General features: G+C 40.0%; 1 protein-coding gene across 1 annotated transcript; it reads right to left on the bottom strand.

Annotated features, from left to right (window-relative positions):
- Positions 1 to 232: 232 nt before the first annotated feature.
- LOC114317124 (sulfhydryl oxidase 2) lies at positions 233 to 26,399 on the bottom strand. Its single transcript, XM_028263824.2, has 5 exons — positions 25,939 to 26,399; positions 22,885 to 22,909; positions 22,694 to 22,786; positions 2,117 to 2,298; positions 233 to 545 (listed from the first exon to the last, which is right to left on the bottom strand). The coding sequence occupies exons 1-5, from the start codon at positions 26,166 to 26,168 to the stop codon at positions 467 to 469; spliced, it is 609 nt and encodes a 202-aa protein (XP_028119625.2). The 5' UTR covers positions 26,169 to 26,399; the 3' UTR covers positions 233 to 466.
- Positions 26,400 to 27,248: the final 849 nt, after the last annotated feature.

Raw genomic sequence — 27,248 nt, forward strand, 5'->3', positions numbered from 1 at the left:
ATAAAATTAATATTTTTAAAATTCCCTCAATGAAACAAATTATGCAAAATCTATACCAGCTATGAAATTCTTTAAAAAAAAAAGAGAGTAAAATTTCACCGTCAAAGTTAATGTTAATAGAGAATAATTTTTCTATGTTAGGGTTAATTTAGATAATAAAATTTTACTATTTTCAACATTTAAACTGTGAAATTCTCACAACCACAACTAATCACCACGCACTATCACCAAATATTTAAGGAGAAATTTATCAAAACAATGTAAGTACGTTTACATAGTAAAATTTCACAGTCTAACGTTTAAACAATGAAATTCCACCAACAACATCAACACCCTCAGAAATATCAAAAAAATAAAATGGTACACTTACAGAGTAAAATTTTATTGCCCGAATTAAACTAACGAAATAACTTCTATGTTTGAGATCCCAATGCATGTATGTATATGTACGAAAATGTACCCATGTTTACCCAGATGACACCGCACTACCATTTTCCAACTCCAACCCTTCATCAAAACCGTCGGCATCGGCCAAGCCAAATGAGCTGTAAAACATACGATTATCAAATGAAGTAAAAGAAGGAATACATATAATACTACAAGGAACACATATACCGATTGCTTAATAAATAACATTGAGAATGATTCCTTTTCAATCTGGGAGATCCTTTCAATGACCTTATATATATATATAAACAAAATTTTATTAAAAATAAATGAAATAGAAGTATACAAAAAATAAAAGGCGACAATAAGAATGAAAATAAAGCAAAATTATGATTGACAAACAAACTTCAAATCTCTAGCTGTCAAAAACAAAGGAATCCCCTAAAATGAGACTGCATTGAAGACTTAAAAAAGCAAAAAAATTATAATAAACCATTCTTAATTCCAAACTTACTTCCATTCATGACCTTATCGATCACCATTTCTATATGCACTACTCACTCTATAAATGTAGGATGGCAGTGACGGTGGATATAGATTTTAGGGAAAATTACAACATCTAATAATTGTTCAAATTACAATTAATTGGCCATTAAATGACTCCAGCCTTCCTCAATATTTGACTTGTATTTCACCGCACCCCTCACTGTTAGGGATCCATTATACTTGGACAGAATATGATGTCATCAATTTATACATTAAATTTATTATTAATTAGCAATTTCTGATGAAATGAAAGTTATCGATTTGAACTTTCACATGAAATGCTTTTAATGTACTAGGTACAAAGGATCGAGGGAAGGATGGACTATTTGATTAATACTGAACCCCCTGTCCCTGTCCCTGTCCCTGTCCCTGTCCCCTAATTTTCGGTGACATTCAGCTTTCAATTTCATAGCATCAGATGTTAAAACTCATAATTCCGTTGTCCAACTCAGAGGGTTACAGAAAATAATATGTCACTACCTCGTTAAATAAAGAGTCCGTTGTCTAGTCATGTCACAAGAATTCATCATTATAATTTGATTACGATATAAGCAGTATGACATATTAAAGTGCTCACAGTTATATAATTTGACAGAAGATAATATGAAGTCCACCTATGGCACAGACTTCGGTATTTTTGATTATCTCTTTCCTCTTTTAGCATTTTGACCACAGCATACACAGTAAAGCATTGTCAATACAACTTTCACTAAAAATTAAATTACCTTCTAGAAAATAATAAACAATGTTGAATCTATTTCATCAAAAACACATCATGGCGTAATTATTTATTCCCATTACCCCCCAGAACATTTAATGCACAAAACTGCATGATGGTTCCCCAAAGTTACAATCTTTGTTACTCCCTATAATTACATATTCCTTTCATAATAATTTCTGTTTTGTAAATACCAAGACTCATGCAGACTGCTTTCCTAGATTCCCCTCAAATGAAGAGGTCAAATTTGTCTTTCAATAAAATATATGTGCTCCTTCAAGTTGAAGTATGGAAATGTTAAAGAATTTTTTAAGAATCAATTAGCAATTTCATTGAGAATAAGAACACCTAAGAAAGGGAGGAAGAAAAAAAAAATAATTTTACTCGAAGATCAAAATGATTCAATTTTGGACATCATGCAGCTACAATATATGTTCGAAAGAAATAGGTAAAGATGTTACATGCCTGCCCATTTGCTTGTTAATCCAGTTAAGCAAGCGATCAGCTGTCCGTCGATCATCAATGGCAAGTATCTCACTTTTGTCTTGTCTAGGTTTCCAATCACCAGCAACAAATTTAGAAGAAGGGCCCCATAATAGCATAGGATAATGAACCACAGAGAACCTATCACAAAGTTCCTTATTTACCTGTGATGCCAATAATTGAAGAGAAGAGAGAGTAATTACTACGCCATATATGTTGAAAAAAGGGACTGGATTACAAAGTATGACAAAATTAGAGAATAGAAATACAACAAAAGGAAAGGGTATAGTGTATTCACTACAACAAATTAAGATTTTAGAGACAACTTTAGGGACAAAATCACTTTTTAGGGACGAAATATTTTTGTTGTCAAAAATGTCATTTGTATGTTTAGCGATGACATATTGTGATGAATTATCCTTTTGGGACCAAAATTTGTCTAAAAAAGTAAACTTTTTGGGACCAAATTATTGTCCTAAAAGAGCACTTTTAGTGACATTTTCAAAATTTTGTCACTATAGTCCTTTTTTTAACTTTTCCAGTCGACCTTTCAGAAAATATTCTTGTGACGAAAGGAATTGGTCCCCAAATGTTTTTTGCAATAAAATTTTCACTTTTGGGGATAAAAAAGTTTAGTCTCTAAAACTCATATTCGTTGTAGTGATTATTATTATTTATATGTGCAAATAATAAAATTCCATTAAAGAGAAAAGGGAAGACCCCTGTTCAAAAAGGAGAAGAGGTCAAACCCTATTTGCTTCAAAAAACCAACAAAGCCAGCCAAAACACAGGGCAAGCATAAGTGTCTTTACAAAACTAAAGAATACACAAAAATCAATGAGGTTGTCCAAAGCAAACATGCCTCTCCCAAAAAACCAACCATACAAAATAGCCAAAAAAGCACTCTTCAACTTGTGCACAGTTTCCTCTACACCCTCGAAGGTCCTCTTCCTATGCTCTCTCCAAATAAGCCACATCACGCAAAGTGGCGCAAGGAGCCAAGCCTTGCTTTACACTTCCCCACTCTACTGCCCCACCACCCAAACATGACACTCACAAAGAATGAGCAAATGAGAGAGAGACTCCACATTCCTTTCGCACATAAAACACCAATATAATAGACTGGCTCAGAAGATTAAAAAGTAGAATGTAAGCTTGTACTAAGCCTAGTCAGGACTCATGCCCATGGATATTCAACTCAGGATCAGCACATTTTTTCCATGCAATGGTATTTAAAATGCTTATGCTAAGTGCTTATTTTATTAAAGAATGCTCAAGATATTTGTTTCTTAGGTGACAATAAAAAACAAGGAATATCATCAAGGAAAGAAAAAAGATACAAATGCATAGAAGATGAGAAACCATCAAACCTCCACAACCACTTCCCAAACAAAGCTTGTATAAAGAGAGTTAGCCTACGGGTACCCAAACCCATTTCCCTAATTGAAGAAAATATCGCATCCCAATCTATGGCGTGGTATTTAAACTCTCCCTAAATCTCTCCCAAAAGGAAATCACATTGCATTTTCACCAAACGCTTCACCACCAAGCTGGAATAGTTAACAAAGACATGAAATAGGTGGGAAGGCTAGACAAAGTACGTTTAATGAAAGTTAAAGGGGGAAAATATAAACGGGTCGAATCCAAGCCTTGGGCTAGCCCAATTCATTAAACCCAAGTCCAAGTGGGTCAAATACACATGTGGGCAAGCCAGTTAAGCCCAATTCCATGATCAACAGTCCGCCCAAATCTTCAAGCACTTGGGCCTAACTCGCAATGGAAAGGTCAGTCCAGCCGTGAAGCTGGGCTGGGCCGAGCTGCAGAACTCAATCTTTACATTGAATTGATGGGCCAAACCCATCACCAAAAACCAAAGTGGGCCGAGCCCACACAAATATATCTAAATGGACCAGCCTATCTCTATAAATAGTCTCACAAAGGGCGGAACCGAGGCACAACGGTATCGAGCTGAGGGAACCTCTCAGAGAAATGTGGAAGATGTGAATGCACACATGTGCAGGGTGCCGCCTCAGCTGGTCCCCTCCCCCTATAATCACAGAAATGGTTGATTAGGGGAATGTGGTCTGTTATCAGCATGGTAACAGCGAGTATATGCATCCAATGTCAACTACCAGATGGTCCTCTACCTTGAGCAATGCTAAAAGAAGCTTGGCAACACTAAAGCTTCATGAAACCATCTTGGACAACAAGTAAGGAGTTTTATATAAACCACAAGGACTTCACATTGAAGGTAACTAAGTTGGGTTGTAACATACTCACTTAAACACAACTCTCTACACTTATAGTGCATATTCCATTTTCTTCGATCACTTACTCCCACGCCGGAGGGGTTATCCGGCCAACTCTAGCCGGGCAACTCAAATGGTGTTCATTGTTGTAGGGTCTCAGTTCCTACATAGTCCAATCAGGTGTGGAACTCCGGTCCACAATCATCTAGTGCAGCATTCGGTACGCACAATTGGTGCAGTGAACGTGGACTTCATCCCCGAGTTCTGCATCTGATTCCGGAAATGGGAATTAAGGATATTCCACCCTTGGCGTTAACTCCCCAAACGAAGAAGACGAAGGATAAGGGCTTGGCATTGCAGGCAGCTTTGAAGGAGCAGACCGAAAACAACAACCGGACTCCGAAATCTGTTGAGCATCAACAGCCCTTCCCTGAAGTTTTTTCCCATCATTTTCTGTTGGAGAAGGACTATAGGGATTGTATCATCGATTCCATGGGAATGGAGATACAAGAACTAAAAGCGCAGCTCAAAAGGATGATGGGTGACCTAACGGAGAAGAGGACCGACGCAGAACCCTCTTGTCTGCACCGGGGGAGCCCATCCCTGGAACCACTAGTGAAAAAGGTCCCCAGAAACGAATCTAGGTGGCAAAATCAACCAATCCCGGTGTAAAGTGAAGCAGCGAGCAGCCACACTCGTGGTTCACGCCGGAGAAGAGCTAAGAGGCAGAAAACGGCCAGCTAATAGACAGAGTATCCTCCTTAGGATCTCCGTACTTGGTTGGTCGGGAATAGACAAAATGAACAACGACGAGAGCATCAGGCTCAACACCTTGATCGTACTATCCATCAGAGAGAGCACCGAGCACTGGATCAGCTCGTCTCCTCTCCTTTTCTCCTCGGAAATCGAAGCTATGAGACCCCCCAAGAAGTTCACTCCACCAAAATTCATGTCATACGATGGAAAATCGGACCCACTAACACATATCAGCCACTATAGGCAGATGGTGTCCTTGTGGAGCCGAGACGAGGCACTGAAGTGCAAAGTCTTTCCATCCAGCCTGGGAGAATCCGTACTCCGATAGTTCGATTGTCTCTTCGCCGGATTGATTTACAACTGGAAGCAGCTTTTTGAAGAGTTCTTAGCTAGATTCGTTTCCAACACAAAAATCCCGAAAGAGCCGGACACCTTGTTCGGCCTCTGAAAGAAACAAGAGGAAACGCTGCGTAATTATGCTAGAAGGTATTGGGAAGAGTATAATGATTTGGAGGAAAATGCTTGCAGTGAACAGATGGCCATAATGTCTTTTAAACACAGTCTACGTCCGGAGAGCAAGTTGAGACAATCACTTACCAAACGCCTAGCCACAGCACTGAAAGACTTCCGCACCCGGATTTAGCAGTACGCTCGCCTCGAAGATGATCAGATTCCTATCGAGGTGGTATCGACTGAACAGGCGACTGGGGGAAACAAAAGAAGAGCGAACTGGGGGGAACCCCAAGGACTCACAGTAAATGAAGTAGACAAGTCTAAATCCCATGAAGCAGTTGTTACAGTCTTTAAGGAACCTATCTATCGTATTATGGAAAAAATCAAGAGAGAGTCGTTCTTTACTTAGCCGCCAAAAATGCTAGGAGACCCAGCTCGGCACAACCAAAAGCTTAGATGCACCTATCATCAAGACATGAGGCATATGACTCAAAATTGCAGAGCATTGAAGCAACACCTGGAGGATTTGGTAGCTTCTGGGCACCTCCAAGACTATATTGATCCGGACAAAGTAGTGACCGAACAAGGAAACCCCCCACCAGAACCGAATGTCGAGCATCTGCCTCAATTGGTAATAAATGTAATTCATGGCACAACTAGTCACGAGCGCGAAGAGACACTTCAAGAGGAAATTGCAAAAGCTGTACAAATTCAACAAGTCATGTCAGTCGGACCAGCACCAAAAAAGGAACGAACAATACCTAAGACCCCCTTATGTACTGTTTCATTTACTAAGAAGGATTTGGAAGGCATTCAGCACCCACATATTGACACATTGATTATAACTGTGGGAATTGGAAAACGATTTGACGTGAAACAAGTTTTGGTAGATCAAGGTAGCGCAGCAGATATATTATATTACGACTTGCTTAGGAAGCTCGGTCTCTCTGAGCAGCACCTCACCCCAGCAGTAGCTCCGTTGGTCGGCTTTAATTCGCAGCCTGAATGGCCACTTGGTAGGATAGTATTGCCAGTTGTGGCTGGGACAAAGACCCTTCAGATAGAATTCCTAGTTATTAACACGCCGTCTCCTTACAATGCTGTACTCGATTGGCCTTGGATTCATCAAATGGAAGCAGTCCCCTCAACCTACCACCAACTCATCCGCTTCCCGACAGAATATGGAGTAGAGCAAATCTCATGGGACCAAGTTGCATCAAAACATTATTTCATGGCAGCCATAAAGGCTAAACAGCTTTGCAATCGGGTCCAAACAGTTGAAGTAGCAGAACAGTTGGTTCTAGAGGATGTCGAAGGAATCCCAGCTGAGAAGATAGTAGAAGATCCGGAGAAAGTTTTAGTGAAGGAAGATGACCCGAAAATATACTTCCTTATCGGTACCTTGCTAGGTACTAATGAGAAACTTCAACTGCTGGATTTGTTGAGGGAAAATATAAAGGTATTCGCATAGTCAGCATATGATACTCCGGGGGTTGAATCCAGAATTTGCTTGCCATAAACTCAACGTCAATCCTTCCGCTCGGCCTATTATGCAGAAAAGCCAGAGATCTTCAGTTGAGCACACCAAAGTAGTAATAGCGGAGTTGACAAGCTCCTAGCGGCGGGGGCAATCCGAGAAATCTAGTACCCACAGTGGCTATCCAACACAATCGTAGTCAAAAAGAAAAAAGGAAAATGGAGAGTCTGTGTTGACTTTACTTGCCTCAATAGAGCCTGTCCAAAAGATAGCTTCCCTTTGCCTCGCATAGACCAGCTGGTAGACTTAACCGCCGGGCATGAGTGTATAAGCTTTCTGGACGCTTACAGCAGCTATCACCAGATACCACTGTTCGGCCCAGATCAAGAGAAGACGGCATTTATTACTCCGAGAGGCACCTACTGCTATAAAGTAATGTTGTTCGGCCTTAAGAATGTCGGAGCAACCTATCAACATATGGTAACTCGAATGTTCAAGGAACAGCTCGGCCGGACTATAGAAGCTTACATAGATGATATGGTAGTAAAAAGCAAGCTTGCTACAAATCACCTCACGGATCTGAGAGAAGTTTTCAACATCGTGAAAATCCATCAACTTCGCCTCAATGCCTCGAAATGCGCTTTCGGAGTAAGAACAGGGAAGTTCCTGGGATACATAGTAACTCACAGAGGAATTGAGGCAAATTCGAATCAAATCAGAGCAATACAAGGAATCGAGATACCAACAAAGGCCAAGGAATTGCAAAAACTAGCCGGAAAGGCAGCAACCTTAAATCGATTCATCAGCAAGTCGTCAGATCAGATGAAGCCTTTCTTTCAGCTATTAAGGAAAAAGTTTGCGTTCGAATGAGGTCCAGAATGTATTGAAGCGCTGCAGGATCTCAAGAAATATCTCAGTACACCACCTCTTCTTTCCACTCCAGAACTAAGGGAAAAGTTGTACCTATATTTGGCGGTCTCAGATCATGTGGTAAACACAATACTAATTCGTGAAGTTAAAAAGGAATAGAGACTAGTGTACATCAGCAAGACTCTCCTAGACACCGGAACACGGTATCTACTGTTGGAAATGCTGGCTTATGCTCTGCTCATTGCCTCAAGGAAACTACAACACTACTTCCAAGGTCATACCATCAATGTCGGCACCAAATTCCTCTTCAGATCTGTCTTTGGCCGAGCTAATTTCTTGGGCTGAATGACAAAATGAACGGTTGAGCTTGGTGAGTTTGACATACAGTATCAGCCTAGAATAGCAATCAAAGCCCAGGTTTTGGTGGATTTTGTCGCCGAATTAACCCCCGCCTAGAACATCGAACATCAGAACTCCAGCTTGGTACAAGTGCCACGCACCACCGAACTGAACAAACAGTATGCTTCAGAAGCATGGAAACTCTTCATTGGTGACATCTGGCAGCTCTACGTCGACAAATCATCCAATAACCGAGGCTCAGGGGCAGGAGGGGTACTTATATCCCCAAAAGGATTCATCTGGGAGCAGGCTCTAAAACTTGGATGGAAGGCCTCTAACAATAAGGCAGAATATGAGGCCCTACTAGCTGGGTTGCGTAGTGCCGAACACTTCAGTGCAAATCAACTACTGGTATTCAGTGATTCTCAGTTGGTTGTCAATCAACTCACTGAGGTCTACAAAGCAAGAGACGAAATAATGGCTATGTATGCAGACAAGGCAAGAGATTTGCTTAAGAAATTCCAATCTATACGAGTGGAACAGATCAATCGGGACAAAAACAATCATGTTGATGCCCTCGCGTGTCTTGGCTCATCAGTGGACACTAAAAATATTAGAAAAGTCTAGGTTTAGTTTGCGCCAGAACCGAGCATTGGATCTCCAGATCCAGTCCTTTGCACTAACCTGTGACCGAGCTGGATGGATCCAATACTTGTTTTTCTAAGATCAGGCACTCTCCCTGAAGATAAGAAAGAAGCCAACAAAATTCGGCACCGATCAACTCGATTTTGGATTTCACCATCTGGGAAATTATACCAACGCTCCTACCTTGGCCCTTATCAGTTATGTGTGCATTCAAATCTAGTAGAGAATGTACTTTATAAAATTCACAATGGGATTTGTGGAAGTCACGTTGGTGGAAGGTCATTGGCGCACCGTGCCCTCACTCACGGGTACTGGTGGCCCCAAATGTAGCAAGATACACAGCAGTACGTTCAGAAGTGTGATAAGTATCAGAGGTTTGCTCTGCTAATTCATCAGCCAGCCAAAAATCTAACTCCACTTACTAGCCCATGGCCTTTTGCTCAGTGGGGTTTGGACATTGTTGGACCTTTGGCATGAGGCACTGGAAACAGACGCTTCTTCATCGTTGCAACTGACTATTTCACAAAGTGGGTGGAAGTTGAAGCCCTGGCAAGCATCAAAGAAGCAGACACAAAGCGGTTTGTGATGAGGAGTGTCGTGGTCTGTTTCGACACCCCACAAGTACTGATTGCAGACAATGGAACGCAGTTTGATGGAAAGATTTTTAGGAAGTTCTGTGCTGATCTCAGGATTGAATATCGGAATTCCTCTTCGGGTTACCCACAAAGCAATGGGTAGGTAGAGTCCTCGAACAAGACCATCATTAACAGGGTGAAAAAGCGGCTTGAAAATGTAAAAGGAAAATAGGTTGAAGAGTTACCCCATGTGTTGTGGGCCTACCGAACTACGGCACGGTGCTCGACAGAGGAAACGCCTTACTCCTTGACCTACGGAATGGAGGCTGTTATTCCACTTAAAGTCGGATTCCCAACCATCCGATCAGAATTGTTTGAAGATGCAAGTAATGAAGAAGCCATTGCGCAAGCATTGGACAAGGTAGAAGGCAAAAAAGAAGCAGCACTGATCAGACTTGTAGCCTATCAGTAGCAGCTTATCAAAAGTTTTAACCCAAAAGTATTCCCAAGGAAATTCACACCTGGCGAATTAGTTTTGAGGAAAGTCATGGATCACAAAAAGGTGCTTGGTGAAGGCAAACTGGGACCTAACTGGGAGGGTCCTTATAAGGTTACAATCGTTGCTAGGAATGGAGCGTACTACCTAGAGGATCTCAAGGGCAGAGCCATACCTCAGCCCTGGAATGTAACAAACCTCAAGAAGCACTATCAATAAAATTGTCCCCCAACTTATCTGTCAAAGTGTAAAGACATTTATCTTTTGATTAATGCAAATGTCTCCCCACTTCTTTCAATTTTTTATTCAATATATGAATAGCTTCATTACAAGAGCTTTTCGAAATCAGCTTTGGTGTTTACCAAACGGATTTAGCTTTAGTGTTTACCAAACGGAATCAGTTTTGATGTTTATCAAACGGATTTAGCTTTGGTTTTACCAAATGAACCTAGTTTCGAAGCAAGCAACCGAATAGAATTTAGATTTAGTTAGCGCTCAAGCGTGCCAAGTGGAATTGTTTGGTGGAAACCATACTAACAGTTGGAACAGACTTGGATCATTCTTTTAGCACCAAACTTCCAGCAACAGCCTTACTTAGCTCCAGGTGGGGGCAATCAATTATTTCTCAAAGACCAAACCTGGACCTGAGTAAGACTTCACTTCCTCATATCTTTTCATCAGCACCCCTACTATCAAGAGTTGGAATAGACTTAAACAGTTCTGCCACAAAGAACAAATCTTCAGTACCAAGCTTCAGGTGAGGGCAAACAATTGTTTTCTTAGAAACAACTTGGACCTAAGTAAGACACTCTATTCCAATTACAAGTCAAGCACAGCCCTGCAGCATGTCAAATAAACCAGACTGAGCTGTTAGCATATTATATTAAGTGATATTATATTAGCCGAAAGGTAGCCGAAAGATACACTAGGGTCTGTCTGTAATCATTTTATGCACTCAGGGATAGCACTCAGGGATCATCTTGTAATTGCATTTCTTGTAAACCCTAATCTTAATCTATAAATAGGGGGTGATATTCTATCATTCCCCAAACTGGTTACCCAAGCTTCATGGTATCAGAGCTACACCTCTAGGGTTAGGGTTCAAAACGTACCTAGTTGGATCATCTGCTGGGTTGATCTCCTTCAGCCGTCCTCTGCTTCATCTTCGTCCCTCCGCTCGTCTGCTTCGTCTTCATCTTCGTCTGCTCGTTGTCCTCATCTCCCTCGCCTTCCGTCATCGCCCTCGTCGTCCTCATCTCCCTCGCCTTCGTCACTCTGGTATCTCACACCCTTGATATATATATAAATATATGTATATGTATGCTGATATATATTAATATAACCTGATATATATATTTATATATATAAATACATGTTTATATATAAATAAATCAATATATATATATATATAAAAAAAAAACACAAAAAAAAAACACAAAAACAAAAAATAAAAATAAAAAAATAAAAAATAAATAAAAAATAAAAACACAAAAAAAAAAAGAAAAAGAAGAAGAATGGTTTCTTAATTTTTTTTTTTTTTTTCTTAATTTTTTTTTGTGTTATGTCTTTATAGTAGTCATTGTGCCTGTTATCTCACTACCACCTTCCGGGTTTGTGATTATCACTAGTTTTGTTGCGGGTTCGGTAGTATTGTATCCATGACAGATTCCACCAGTGTGTCCCCTTCTTCTCAAACACCAAAGAGTGAGAGTCCCATTCTACCTACTACCATGACTGAGAACCCCAACCCTAGTCTGAAAATCACCACCTCTCTATTTAATGGTCAAAACTACCTAGCATGGTCTCAAAGTTTGACTTTGTTTTTGAAAAGCAGAAGAAAGATGGGGTATATTGATGGCAGGATACAGGCACCTAGTACCACTGACTCAGGTTATGACCAATGGGAGATTACCAACTCTTTGATTATGAGTTGGCTTATCCATTCGATGGTTCCAGAACTTGGTGAGGGCTACTTGTCTATGGAGACCGCCCAGGACATTTGGGAGGCTGTGGCTGTTACCTATTCCCGCAAAGGAAATTTTTCACAGGCATTTGAGTTGCGCCGCTCTATTGAGAGCTCACTTCAGGGGGAGCAAACTATTCTTCAATACTTCACTTTCCTCACCAACGGCTGGAAACGCCTTGACCACCTGGAAGACTATAAGCCCGTTTGCCCTACTGATTCTATCGGGTTCAAAAAGTTCATCGCACGGGAACGGGTCTTTAAATTTTTGGCCGACTTAAATGTGGAATATGATCCAGTTAGGGGTCGAGTTTTGAGTATGGATACTCTTCCTTCACTACAGGAGGCATTTGCCTATGTACAAAATGAGGAGAGTCGCCGGTCTGCCATGATGTCCCCTGTCTCTACTGACCGTTCCGCATTACTGTCTACTCCTCGAGATGGCCTCAGCCTGCCTCTTTCGTCTGCTAATAAGGAGTCTGTATTCTGTGATTATTACAAGAAGCCGCGGCATACTCGTGAGACGTGTTGGAAGCTTCATGGGACTCCATCCGGGGGTCGAGGTGATCGGTCTGGTTCTCGAGGAGGTCGGTCAGGCCAATCTAGAGGACGTGGTTCATATTCCCGGGCTCATCAGTCAAGTACCGTTGATATCCTTGAGTCTAAATCTACTTCTGTTACCCCAACTTCTGATACTGAACTAGAGGATGCTTTGCGCCAATTGTTGGACCGCCGATCTTCTACTGCTCTCAGTACCGCTTCCTCGTCCTTTGCCCGCTCAGGTAACTTAGCATCTTCTCCTTGTGCTTTCCTGTGTCATACATCATTGCCTTGGATTATTGATTCTGGTGCCTCAGATCATATGTCTGGCTCCTCTGATCTTTTCTCTGTCTATAAGCCCTCTTCAGGTCAGGACAAAGTTAGGATTGCCGATGGTACTGTTTCTTCCATTTTTGGAAAAGGTTTAGTCCAAGTCACTCCTACCATACATCTATCTTCTGTTCTCCATATTCCCAAGTTTTCTGTTAATCTGTTATCTTTAAGTCGTCTTACCCAAGATTTGAATTGTAGTGTGACGTTTTTTCATGATCATTGTCTTTTTCAGGACCTTGTCACGGGGAGGACGATTGGCAGTGATAGTGCAGAAAATGGTCTCTACTTCCTAGATCAACCGGACAAACTTGCTTATTCTTCCACCACGTCTTCTACTACCCCCGCTGATTTATGGCTGTGGCATCGGCGTCTTGGGCATCCCTCATTTCATTTACTTAAGCATTTATTTCCTTCTAGTTTTACAAAACATCATGTGTCTGACTTTCTTTGTGAGTCTTGTCAACTTGGAAAACAACATAGAGCTTCTTTTGCTCCCAGTTTGAATAAAAGCTCCGTTCCTTTTTCATTAATACATTCTGATGTTTGGGGTCCCTCTCGTGTTCTGTCTGTGAAAGGTCATCGCTGGTTTGTTACATTTATTGATGATTTTTCTCGTGCTACTTGGGTGTATCTCATGAAAGATAAGAGTGAGGTTTTCTCTGTGTTTCGCACTTTTCATAAGATGATTTGTACTCAGTTTGGGGCCACTATCAAAATATTTCGTTCTGATAATGGCGGGGAATACATAGATTCTGGGTTAGGACAATATTTCTTTACTCATGGCATTATCCATCAGACCTCTTGCACCAATACCCCTCAACAAAATGGGGTGGCCGAACGCAAGAATCGGCACCTCCTTGACATGGCTCGGTGTATGTGTTTTTTTATGAATGTACCTCGGCCCTATTGGGGTGACGCTGTTCTCACCGCTGCCCATCTTATTAATCGTCTTCCTACCCAGGTCTTGGACAAACAGGCTCCGCTTCATGTCCTCCTTGGTTCTCCGTCCTTGTTTTCTATTCCTCCCAAAATATTTGGTTGTGTCTGTTTTGTCCATAATCACTCTCCCTCTCGTGGTAAGTTGGACCCTCACTCCCTCAAGTGTGTTTTCCTTGGTTACTCTCCTACTCAAAAGGGGTATAAATGTTACCACCCTTCTTCTCGTAAGTGGTTTGTGTCCATGGATGTCACTTTCTTTGAATCCCAGTCCTATTTCTTGTCCTCTCCGGTGTCACCGTCCTCATTTCCGGGGGAGCCTTGGTGTGAAGTGAGTCCTGTGCCTCCTATGGAGGAACCAGTTGTTCTTGCACCACCCTCTACTACTGTGCTTCCTATGGTGGAACCAGTTGTTCTTGAACCTCCCTCTTCTACTGGGACTCTAGAACCCACTGTCACCAAGAATACGGACGGGCATGTTTATGTTCGGGACATAGACAGAAAACAAGTTAACTGGATACACGGGACCGTTTCTGCTACCCCACTGCCATCTCCTGCTTCTGATGAGAGTCGAGGTAACTTTGAATCTCTCGAATCCATTGATCTTGATATTCCTATTGCCAAGAGGAAGGGTGTGAGATATTGTACTCAACATCCTATCTCACAGTTTGTATCATACTCTCATTTGTCATCCTCATACAGAGCGTTTGTGTCCAATATTTCTTCTGTTAGCATTCCTAACCATTTTCAGGATGCTCTTGCTACCTCTGAATGGAAACTAGCCATGATTGAGGAAATGAAAGCACTTAGGAAGAATGGCACTTGGGAATTGACTGAGTTACCTCCGGGCAAACGACCAGTGGGATGTAAATGGGTATATACTGTGAAACACAAAGCAGATGGGTCTATTGAGCGTTACAAGGCAAGACTTGTGGCAAAAGGGTTTACTCAGACATATGGCATTGATTATCAGGAGACCTTCGCACCCGTGGCTAAAATGAATTCAGTCAGAATACTTCTCTCTCTAGCAGCTAATCTGGATTGGCCGCTTTATCAGTTTGATGTCAAGAATGCTTTTCTCCATGGTGACCTCGAAGAAGAAGTATATATGGACATCCCTCCGGGTTTTGAGGATCATCAAACATAAGGCAAAGTATACAAACTTCGAAAGTCATTATATGGTCTCAAACAGTCTCCAAGGGCTTGGTTTGAGAGATTTACTCAGGCTATGTTTAAATATGGCTTCAAACAAAGTCAGGCAGATCACACATTGTTTGTGAAACATTCCTCACACGGTAAGACTACAGCACTTATTGTTTATGTAGATGACATAGTTCTTACAGGCAATGATAGTGGGGAAATACCTCTGTTGAAGAAATATTTAGCTAAAGAGTTTGAAATCAAAGACTTGGGCAGCTTGAAGTATTTTCTGGGAATTGAAGTTGCTCGCTCTAAGGATGGGATATTTATCTCACAGAGAAAATATGTGCTTGACCTGTTGAAGGAAACTGGGATGCTTGGCTGCAAGGCATGTGCCACCCCCCTGGAACCCAATCAGAAATTAGGGGATGATGAAGGATGAGAAGTTGTGGATAGGGGGAGCTATCAACGACTAGTGGGTAAGCTCATTTACCTATCTCACTCCCGTCTTGATATTGCTGTTGCTGTCAGTATAGTTAGTCAGTTTATGCATGCTCCTCATCAGATTCACCTTGAGGCTGTCATGAGAATCTTGAGGTATTTGAAGTCTGCTCCTGGTAAGGGTCTGTATTTTTCAAAGTATGATCATCTTCGTGTAGAAGCCTATACAGATGCTGACTGGGCTGGGTCAGTATCTGATAGGAGATCAACTTCAGGGTATTGCACATTTGTTGGCGGCAACCTAGTTACTTGGAGGAGTAAGAAACAGAATGTGGTTGCTAGGTCAAGCGCAGAAGCTGAGTTTAGAGCTATGGCACAAGGTGTGTGTGAACTTTTATGGATCAAATTATTGTTGCGTGATCTAGGTATTGATCAAACGGACTCCATGAGGTTATACTGTGATAATACGGCCGCCATCAACATCGCTCACAATCCAGTTCAACATGACAGGACAAAACATGTTGAGATTGATCGCCACTTCATTAAGGAGAAACTCACTAGTGGTATCATTTGTACTCCCTTTGTCCAGTCTGGTGAACAACTTGCTGACATTCTCACCAAGGGGATTGGCACTAAACCATTTCATGACATATTAGTCAAGCTGGGCATGAGAGATATCTTCGCACCAGCTTGAGGGGGAGTGTTAGCATATTATATTAAGTGATATTATATTAGCCGAAAGGTAGCCGAAAGATACACTAGGGTCTGTCTGTAATCATTTTATGCACTCAGGGATAGCACTCAGGGATCATCTTGTAATTGCATTTCTTGTAAACCCTAATCTTAATCTATAAATAGGGGGTGATATTCTATCATTCCCCAAGCTGGTTACCCAAGCTTCATGAGCATCTACTCGATCCTTCAGTCCCAACAATGCTCGGCTGGGGGCAAACATCACAGATAACACAAACATTAAACAGCAGATTGCAAGGTCCAAAAGGCGAATTTCATCATCCAACAAAAGGCACAACTGGCCACAACAAAAAGAAGTACAAAAAGAAAAATTGTCTTAGCATGCATCAGGGGGCAACTCGTCAAGAAGACCGAGCTTCAGTACATCAAGGAAACGAGAAAAAAAGGAAAAAAATGTGTAAAATAAACTTCAAGTCTTTTCAGATGAAAACCACTCTAACTCTCATCAGCGGAAGGAACTTCAGGGACAGCATTCATAGTCTGGTTCAGATCATCTTGGAAAGGAAAAGTAGAGGTAGCTCCAACTTCCTAAGAAGTAGAAGGCTTCTTAACCACGTCTCCCATAGCTTCAGTCTCGAAGTTTTCATCCCTTCCAACATCCACTGTTTCATTGACAGCACCGCCCTCCGAAGTCTTACTTGCAGCATCAGTCTTTAAGGGAATCTTTGCTGAAGGAGTAATAGGGTGGTATTGGTCTTCAAAACCGAGGACTTTGAGGGAACAGGAACATTCTGAAACAAAAAGGATTCTTCAGAAATTCGAGTAGCAGCAAGGGCACTCATCCAGCCTTTAAGAAAAAGCTAGTCGCGCAACACCAGCACTTCTTCTTTATAAGCGGCTCCAGCTTCGTCCCAGCTCTACTGCCAGTGCTTAGCCACCAAAGTCGAACGTTCAGCGGCTATCACTGCTACAATCGCCTCCAGTTCAGCAACCTTACTCTCAAGTTGGGCCTAAACCCCAATAGCAGCCTCTTTCGATTTTTCAGCAGAAGCGACAACCTTGTTCAGGCAGAACAATTCCCTTTCTGCAGTCCTTCGGCCTTCCTTTTTGGTCTCTAAATTTGCCGTTCACCTTTCGGCATCCATGGCAGCCTCCAGTACGACCCTTTCCAATTCTTCAGCTCGGGTGATGAACAGATGCATTCTCTAGATACACTACAGCAGATAACAAGGTATTAAAAAAAAGCAAATGGCACAGACCAGTAAAGAACACCAAAAGGAGTAAAGAAACGCTTACAGCAGAAATCATTTGAAGGGTCCCCTTCAGGATAGGAATATTAGGGGGCTTGTTGTGACTCGCCATGTCTACTGGCATCAACAAAGTCTTCGTTAGGTCAAAAGCAAAATCCCCAGAAGCAACAACCGAATCAGAGATAGAAATGGGCCTGCCTTGATGCAATATAGGCGGCTCCCACTTCTCAAACGACGTATCCTCAACGGGATCCTCAGAAGCTCTCCAACTATGGCCTTGCTAGTCTCCTTCCTCCTCTTCTTTTTCTTCGCCCTTTCAGCGATTGAAGCAAAGGGATTGGTAGTGGCGACAGAAGGTCCAGAAGCCCCTATCTCCAGTTTTACGTCCATAAGGCTCTTTTGCTCGGCCTTGACCAAAGAAGCCTCCAGAGCGTCAGAAGAGCCAAAAGCCTTTGCCTCTAAATCCACCAGCACTCTCCTTTTCGACATTGATCCACCCCCTGTGAAACTAGGGGCAGGAGAAGGGGTCCTCTCAGTAGGCAAGCTTTGGCCACGGCGGTGGTTTGTAACTAGGGGGCAACGGATGTGTCAGTCTCAGTATTGGAATCAAGAAAAGATGCAGCAAGCCTTGCTTTTTCTGGATTGTGGTACGGTAGGTTTCCTGGTTGTCCAATAGTTCGGATGCAGACATCTTTTTGTACCTCAAAATGGCCTTGATCGCCTCAGCATTCTCTCGGTTCGACTTGCGTTAGAAACAGGAAGCCTCTGTAGAGATAAGGAACAACGTTAGCACAACATTCAAAATAAGACAAAAGTACAGAAATAATAGGGCACAAGACTTAGACCTGGGTAGCCATCTTTTTGAGGCATCCGTTCAGGTTGGAACTTGGTCCCAGCAAGAAACTCCCAGTTACTACCAACTTGTAAGAAATCATCATTGTGTTTGTCGGAATCAGGTAAGCCGGTGACAAGGTGACAGTTAGCTGAATGGACATGGAGATAATAAGTGCTATGATTTTTATTGTGTGAAAGGGTATCACAACCCAAAATGTTCCAAATGTCCAGGTTCAGACCCAATCGCCTGGTTAGGGCGGAGACACCATAGACAACTCGGAACAAGTTTACGGACACTTGCATTGGGGTAAGTTGAACTTGGTGCAGGAAACGGCGTACTAATGGATCAAGGGGAAACCGGACCCCTCCTTCAACAATGGTAGCAACGGGGAAAGAAATAGTGTTTCTGGTACCCATATGCTTGGCGATAACTTTTGCCAGCGTAAGGATCACATCATCAGGGATACCATAGTCATGGTGGAACAAGGCCATTGCCTCAAGAGTATCCACCAACGCCCGAAATTTTCCCATTATCTAGACCAAGTAGGGCAAGGACAAAACTCAACAAAGCAAGGGATAGAACCAGTCACCAGAAACAATGGCACGAGGGCCAAAGAGGGCGATCAAGACAGAAAAGCAAAAGAGAAAATAGATTTCAGGGGAACTTGCAGAGATTTGACGAAGAAATAGCGATAAGCAGAGATCCTTGAGACTGGAACGAGAACGGCAGCGGTAATGGCGGTGAGAGTCTGGGCAGAGCACCGTCGGGACCAAGGTAGAAGAATGAAGGGGTTTTTTGGGTTTCCTGAAATTTGGAGATAGACGAAGGTGTTTGAATTGGCACGCCTAGGGCATTTATTATCCTCAACCGGCGCGAAGGTACAAGATCATGACCCTTTGTATGGATTCGGCGCATTACCTCTGCACACCAGTACAACGCCACCGCGTGTCATCATGAAAGAACACATGCAAAGTGCATGTGTCAGGATCAAACCGCCACCAAGGCCGAACTGGGGCAGATCCGAAGCAACACGACACTTGGAGTGCTGGACAGTAGCTCTCCCCACGGGGAACCCTAGCGCGAGCTAGGGGGCAAATGAAGGGGGAAAATATAAACAGGTTAGATCCAAGCCTTAGGCCGGCCCAATTCATTAAACCTAAGTCCAAGTGGGTCAAATAAACATGTGGGCAAGCCAGTTAAGCCCAATTCCATGATCAACAGTCCGCCCAAGTCCTCAAGCACTTGGGCCCAACTTGCAGTGGAAAGGTCAGTCCAACCGTGAAGCTGGGTTGGGCCAAGCTGCAAGAATCAATCTTTAGATTGAACTAATGGGCTAAACGCATCACTAAAAACCAAATTGGGCCGAGCCCACACAAAGATATCTAAATGGGCAAGCCCATCTCTATAAACAGTCTTACAAAGGACCAAGCCGAGGCACAACGGTACCGAACTGAGGGAACCTCTCAGAGAAATGTGGAAGCTGTGAATGCACACATGTGCAGGCTGCCATCTCAGCTGGTCCCCTCCCCTATAATCACGGAAATGGTTGATCAGGGGTATGTGGCCTGTTATCAGCATGGTTACAACGAGTATATACACCCAATGTCAACTACCAGATGGTCCTCTACCTTGAGCAATGCTAAAAGAAGCCTGGCAGCACCAAAGCTTCATGAAACCATCTTGGGCAACAAGTAAGGAGTTTTATATAAACTACAAGGATTTCACATTGAAGGTAACTAAGTTGGGCTGTACCATACTCACTTAAACACAACTCTCTACACTTAGAGTGCATATTCCATCTTCTCCGATCACTTACTCGTACACCAGAGGGGTTATCCGGCCAACTCCGGCCGGGCAACTCAAACAGTGTTCATTGTTGCAGGGTCTCAGCTCCTGGATAGTCCAATCAGGTGCGGAACTCCAGTCCAAAATCGTCTAGTGCGGCATTCGGTACGCACAAAAGTCAACCTAAGGAAAACTACAATCTCCATTTGAATGCTATTAATAAATCTTGCCTCGAACTAGTGTTTGCCATCCTATGGAAAAAAATGGGTAATCTTGTCACCCTCTTTAAGCCACAGTTGCCTCAACTTATCTCCAACTGTTTTCTTCCATCTTGGCAACATTCCAACTCTTCTTTCAAAATGGATCTAGTCAAAGCTTCCTCCTTTGACAAGGCCCCATTGCTCTATTAATAAAATTTTGCCTTCCTACAAGTGCTGGCCATCCTATGAAAAAAGTGGGTATTCCTATCTTCACAACCCTCCCAAACTCTTCTTTCAAAATGGATGTAGCCAAAGCTTCCTCCTCTGACAAGACCCAATTACCCTCTTTTTTTATCATCCAGCACCCGAATTTTCCACAATGTTTCCACCTTCCAAACTTCCAACCTGCACAACCTGAGACCCCAAACATCACTAAGATCAAATTTCAAAGCTTCTTAGCCACTTGAAATTGAGTGAGAAGATAACCTGATACGTAAATTAGTGCCTAAGGGGATGTATACAACATGTATACCAGTGCAATAAATAAATAAATAAATCCCTTCACCCCACTACAACTCTCAAAAGTCCATTTTGTCTACAAACTCTGAAAACCTGTCCACAATTGGTGCACCTTTCTTGTGACCCAACGATACAAAAAATCCAAAAATCTACTCTTCACAGCAAATACTGGAGCCTGTCCATCAAAGACTGCCTGTTTCTCTCACCCCATAGATGCATCATCACATGTGAAGGAGCTACCAACCATGCCATGTTTCTTCTCTTGCTAACACTACACCCTCTCCAATAATGAAATAATTCAGCCATAGACTTAGGTATTGCCCATGAATTAACCATAAAAAACAAAAGTGACCATTTTTTCAGTCAACATATCTCTCCTACCACCATACAATGAATGAAAATGAGTCCACCGGTAGCCTATTTCCATAACAAGTGATACCAATTGGAGATAATTTTCCTACTTTAATCTTCCTACTCCAATCAAGCTATTAATTGTAAACATCTTTCCATGAGTGGCCTCCCACTCAAAAGAATGCCCAATTGGAAAGAACTTTAACTCTCCAAATCTCTTTCCATCCAAGGGTCCTAATAGACTTTTAACCTTGTAAAAAGATTTTACCTCAAACTTCCCAACCTTGGGGGGTTTTCTCTTATCCCATCCGCTCCCCATCCTGAAACGTTCCTATACAAACTCATAAGAAACTACACCATTGACTCAATTTCCAAATCATTAGCTTGTATGCAATAAACAACGAGGCAAATCTATCGATTGACATCTCATACAAAAAGGGAAAAAGTATTCCATAAAGAGGCAACTCCTCACTGAATTTCAAGCCAAAAGCTCACCCCATCTCCATCTCCCATTGCAAAATAAAGATGGTTTGCAAACTCATGTCACCTCTTTCCAATACCTTTTCAAAGGCCGACTCCAAACACACTAAAGTTTTCTGTAGTGTTCCAATCGCCGACATCCCTTTGTTCGTTGAGACGATAATTCTTCTCCAATGCTCGTCTTTCATGAGCAAATATACTGCTGCTATTAGCTGTTGCAAAGCATCGAAAGAAAGAAAAAAGTGCCATGTATATAATCATAGTTAGGGTTAATTTGACTCTAATATTATGTTTCTACAGGTTCTAATACTATTTTAATTTTGTTGTATATTTTCAAAGGGCTATATGATGAGGGGGTCATTGGTTCAATGGTTAAAACTCGACCTATCAACCGTTATGTAACGGCCGCAACCGTTACGTAACACCGCTTTTTGAAACCTTGATCTTATCACAAACAACTTGATTGAAAAAACTAACCCTCCTAATTTTCTTACTTAGATACTTGTTTCAAATATAGAATAGTTTTTGCTTATTAATAAATTTAAGTCTAACATAAGTTGAGTCACAAATCTATATAGTTTGAAGATTGATTTATTAATCTAACATAACTGACATAAGTTGAGTCACATATCTATGTAGTTTGAAGACTGATTTTTAAGTCTAACTGACATAAGTCGAGTCACAAATCTATATAGTTTGAAAACCGTAATGACACATTTCTTGCCTCCTAATCACATGCATGTGCATATAAATATATATATATATATATATGATTCTATTATATAAAGCAAAGGCTTGAGATGGTATAGAACCTTCTTCTGTCACTTTTTCTCTCTTCCGAAACACCCCTAACAATTTGATAACTATCAATAATCAAAATTTCACAAATGATTTTTATTCATTTTTCTCCATTGCTAAATTACATATATTTGCACATGCACTATGTGTGCACCCACCTCTAGTATATATATAATGACTGGCTATATTATGTCACATTTCAAAGGAAGTAAAGCAACAAATGAAGATGACAAAACACTGCAAACCACTATGGTTAATATAATCGAGATTTAGTGTCCTTGAATTATATAGATAGGACTATATCATTCTTGAAGCTCTTCCATTTTTTGACAGAATGTATCAACAGTGGAGAACTAATATCTGAGTTCATTAATATGACTATATGAGCATAATCCCACCCATGGAGGAAGTATCATGTAAGCACAGCAACAATACCTTCAATGCACAGTCTACCCTTGTCATCAATATGATCCCCGGATGAACTGCTTCAGGTCCATTGAAAAGCCTCGCTACCTTTTCGTAATGTGGCTGCAAGTTGTGGCTCGAGCAACAGAAACATAAGGAAATATTTCCCCATTTAATTTAAGATGCTAAACACAACATTCAGCAAAGAGAATACCTATTACCTTGTACATTCTGCAAGCTGGGCACCTGCAAGACCAATAAAGCATGTAAAGAACTAATACTGTAACATGACAACAGTAACGAAAGTTCAGCATTTTCATACCTATAAGCCATCAGTATCTAAATTATTTGGTAAAAATACTGAAAGTATAGTTATGTTTTCCCAAAATTGACACTTGCAACCCAAGTATGATATGATCATATGCCCTCCATGGATTTAGAGCAAAAACTTTACTCAAAATATCTTGTTTCTTTGTCTAAGGTTATAAAAGCTATCTAATATATTTTTAGTTCATTACTGGAATGCACCCTTTCTTCTCCCATGGGCCACAAGAAGATGTCAGGAGCACAAAATGCATGGTATTGCACATGAACAGGCAAACATTCATATATGTATATATATTCCTATGACAGCTTGATGTGGTGCTGAAAAACTGAGACTGTGTTTGGTTTAGGTGAGGAATCATAATTCCACACCCATATTTCAGTGTTGTGTTTGGATATAGTTTTCAAAAATTGATTCCACATCCACGTTTGAAAATTCTTTTCAGAATATGTTTGGCAGAGTGAGTTTTTTAATTTTGAATTTTGAAATTGGGTCTACCCGGTCGTCCTCCAGGACATCCTCCTGGACGTCCGGCCGGTTGACTGGAACAGTAATTTTTTTTTTTGGGCAATTGCCACCTGTTATTTGAAGAAATATATATATATATATATATTTGATTTTGATATTTTTAAAATATATAAATTATTATTTGAATAAAAAATAATTTCAGAATATTTTTAAATTTTATTTTTTAAATAAAAAAATATTTTCAGAAGTTTTTGAATTTTTTAAATAAAAAAATTATATTTTTCAAAAATTATTTTTTTGAATTGAATTTTAAAAAGAGTTTGGTTATGAGTTTTGAATAGAATTTTCAATAGAGTTTTAAGTTGTGTGTTTGGTTATAAGTTATAAGTTTTTAAATTAAGTTTTAAAAACTCTTTTCAAAACTCATAACTAAACAACTTTTCTTATTTCAAAATTCATTTCAAAAATTCAAAATTCTTTTCAAAACTCATAACTAAACAAAATTTTTTCTTCTCAAATTATGATTGCACAACTCACAACCTCAAAATACAACTTCATTCTCAAATCATAATTCTAAAACTAAACCAAAAGCTACCTGAAATTTTACCAATGGTTGTCGTTCACCAACCATATCTCCTATGAATTTACAAAAGAAGAGAAGGCTACTAGCATATTGCGATCATTAGCATTTTATTGAAAATGGGAAATCATAATGCTTTTGTGAGACGTTATAAGAGCATAAATAAATTCATTTGTTGTCTTGTAGTGATCCTAGAGTGATTAAAGAATAATAAGAATCAGTTATCATAGTGATCATTAACTTCGTTATGGATAAATAGGATGTCAAAATGCTAGTCAAAAAATGTAGGGCATTACAAGAGCATAAAAAACTTCATTTCTATGTTACTTGGAACGTAGATCTTTTTAGTACACGGAACAGGACACATTCTTTAAAATGTGATATGATAAGGTTAGACATATTTAGATTAAACTCTAGAATTTAGTGTACTTCTAGAGCAATTTTCTTTTAACAATTAGCTTTTCTTTTTCAAATTAATCATGTTACAACACATTTTATTAAGTTTTTTCCCCTCCCAAAGTAAATTTTAAGGTTTATATTGAAAACTATTTTTTGGATCGCTAAATTCACTATTTTGAAATGAAAGTGTTCCATGTTTTGGAACGTTCATTTCAAAACGTAAATCACTACGGTATTAGCGTTTTCTCGAAACACTGCTTCATTTGCTGTCTTAATTTGATTTCGGTATCACTAAGGAGAATGAGAATGAGGCGGTTAGTATTTATCACCTTATTCCTCTAGTCAAAACCGAGGTCAACTTTCCTACCACTAGCCAAGATAAAAAATGTGCGAGGCAGTTATCAAAGAATTGCATTAATTGTTTATTTGTAAGCATACATGCAGGATATAATTGAGCCCCCCAAAACTGTGTTGCCTACAAAAAAATTCAAATCACCTAAAGAAAGTTCACCATCAAATATTTCAGATTCAGGATCAAGAACTCTATATCATCAAAAGTACACCTATTTTGATCCTTCAAGCACACCATATATTACAAAAAGGCACATGTTTCCAAATTTGAGTAACAAGCTTGATTTGATATGCGCTACTCAAACCCTTTCATCAAAATCTTTTAAAAAAATTACTTTCTCATCCAAAATTTCACTTTTCATAAATTTTGGTGAAAAAATCCAGCTCCAATCCTTGATATTTTAACAATTTCATCAAAATTAAGTGGAAAAAGGCTTGTTGGAAATCTGGTGAAAGATTCGGTTCATCCTTGGTTTGATGAAAAATTTGCTTCTCCCTTGATTTGATGCAAGTTTGATGAAAGGATTGGACCTCATTTTCATCAAATTTAAATTTGATCAAGGATTGGAGATGCTCTCTCTTGACAACACAGGCCCATGCTTATAAAATTAAGTAAATTTTGGAAAATGTTTACAACTTGTTTATTAATAATGAAAACAGAAACCAAAAAAAACAAGGAGAAAACTGCAAATCAAAGTTACCAAACAGGATTGGATAGATCCTATAGGTCATGTTTGATTCACAAGATTAATAGCGAACTATTAATCATCCTATTAAATTAGTATTAAATTAGTGTGTTAATCACTATCCAATTGGATTAATATCCATTAGATTAATAATCTCACACCTATCCTATTACTAATAATCCTACAAATTTATTGGATTAATTATCCATTGAATTAATAATCCTAAACCAAAATATTAAAACAAACATGAGATAATCGAGCCCCCGGATTAATAATCTCAACAACATGCTTTAATCCACCCAATCAAACATGCCCATAAAGAATTATCAACACAGTAAAACTGGAGCATTAAATATACATAAAGACTGAAAACTGGAACGAAGTAAAAATCTTAATTTGAGCAGACCAAACAAACGACTACTAAACACAAACAAACACACTAGAAAGAAACAAAAAAGTTACAGACCAGTTAGCGGAGAATTGGACAATAGCGTGGGTAGATGGTGTGTCCCTCAGAACAGCATCGAAATTCGTGGCGTTCAAATCGACAGCGAAATCAGGCTGATCGCCCTTGTTGTTGTTGTCGATAACAGTGCTCAGAATTGAACCAGAATCAATTGAAGCCCATGATGATGATGGAAAAGCTCCGAAGATCAAGAGAAACAGAGCCAGGGCCACCATAAGAATACACGACATCGAATAAGATCGATATGAGAGAGACAGAGAGAGAAAGGCACTGCTTGGGCGATGATCTACAAGTGTCCGAAAACGTAAATGACGGGTGCTTCTATTTACAAGCGCGAGGGAAAAGATAGCGCGCACACACCCAATCTCTCTCTAAAAAATTAAAATTACAAATACATCCATTTTCACAGGAAAAATGGTAGGGATCCACCTTTATGGATAAAAAATTTAAGAATTTATTCTGAATGTATTTATGTAATGAAATTTGAATTGATAAAATATGAGACCTATATTTAAAATAAATTTGAATTATTAATTTTTTTAAAATAAAATTTTGAGCTGATAATGATAAATTTGTAGTGTCGTTGTTTGCACATAACTTAAAGAATGCATTAGCACTCAACTTATTATTTGGATTTTTTTTATTATAATAATATCTCAAATAAAATTATTAAAAAAGATGTGAATGTAATTAGAAGATCTCATCTCACAACTAAATCTCTCACCAATTCATAACGTAGGATTTTTTAGAGTATACACCTCCATTATTACCCATATACTTCAAAATCTTCATAACACCCAATTTGTGTAAGCTTCTCCGACAATGCCAGCTAGTATTCTCTAGAAAGCCTTAGATAGTTTGCACTTTTCCGACAATTGTAATGAGTGAAAGTTTTTTCGACAACCCCAATATTATGAAAACGAATGGAACATCACAATGGTTCACAGCTTGAAAGAAATTGACCTTGTAATGGTGTGGTTTTTCAAACATACAAAAAATAATAATAATAATAATGTAAACGATTCGACGTTTTTTGATACTGAACTCCAAAATATATGCCAAAAAATAGCAATATAAGATGAATTATAGACAGTAATTCGGCAAGGTCTAACTAAATTAATTTCATTTGTTTGAAAGTTCAATGTCCAACATAGTTTAGAACAAATCTAAACACGGTCCCATGAGGTCGGCGATGAAAGATCAAAGGTGAAAAGAGATCAATGACACAATGAGTTTGAACGTGAGAGAGGTCAATTTTCAAATACTTTTGAGAGTAATAAATTGTTAAGGTTTTAGAAACTGGAAGAGTT

This window comes from Camellia sinensis, chromosome 10 (assembly GCF_055761805.1).
Source record: "Camellia sinensis isolate YWXY chromosome 10, ASM5576180v1, whole genome shotgun sequence".
Classification (NCBI taxonomy): domain Eukaryota; kingdom Viridiplantae; phylum Streptophyta; class Magnoliopsida; order Ericales; family Theaceae; genus Camellia; species Camellia sinensis.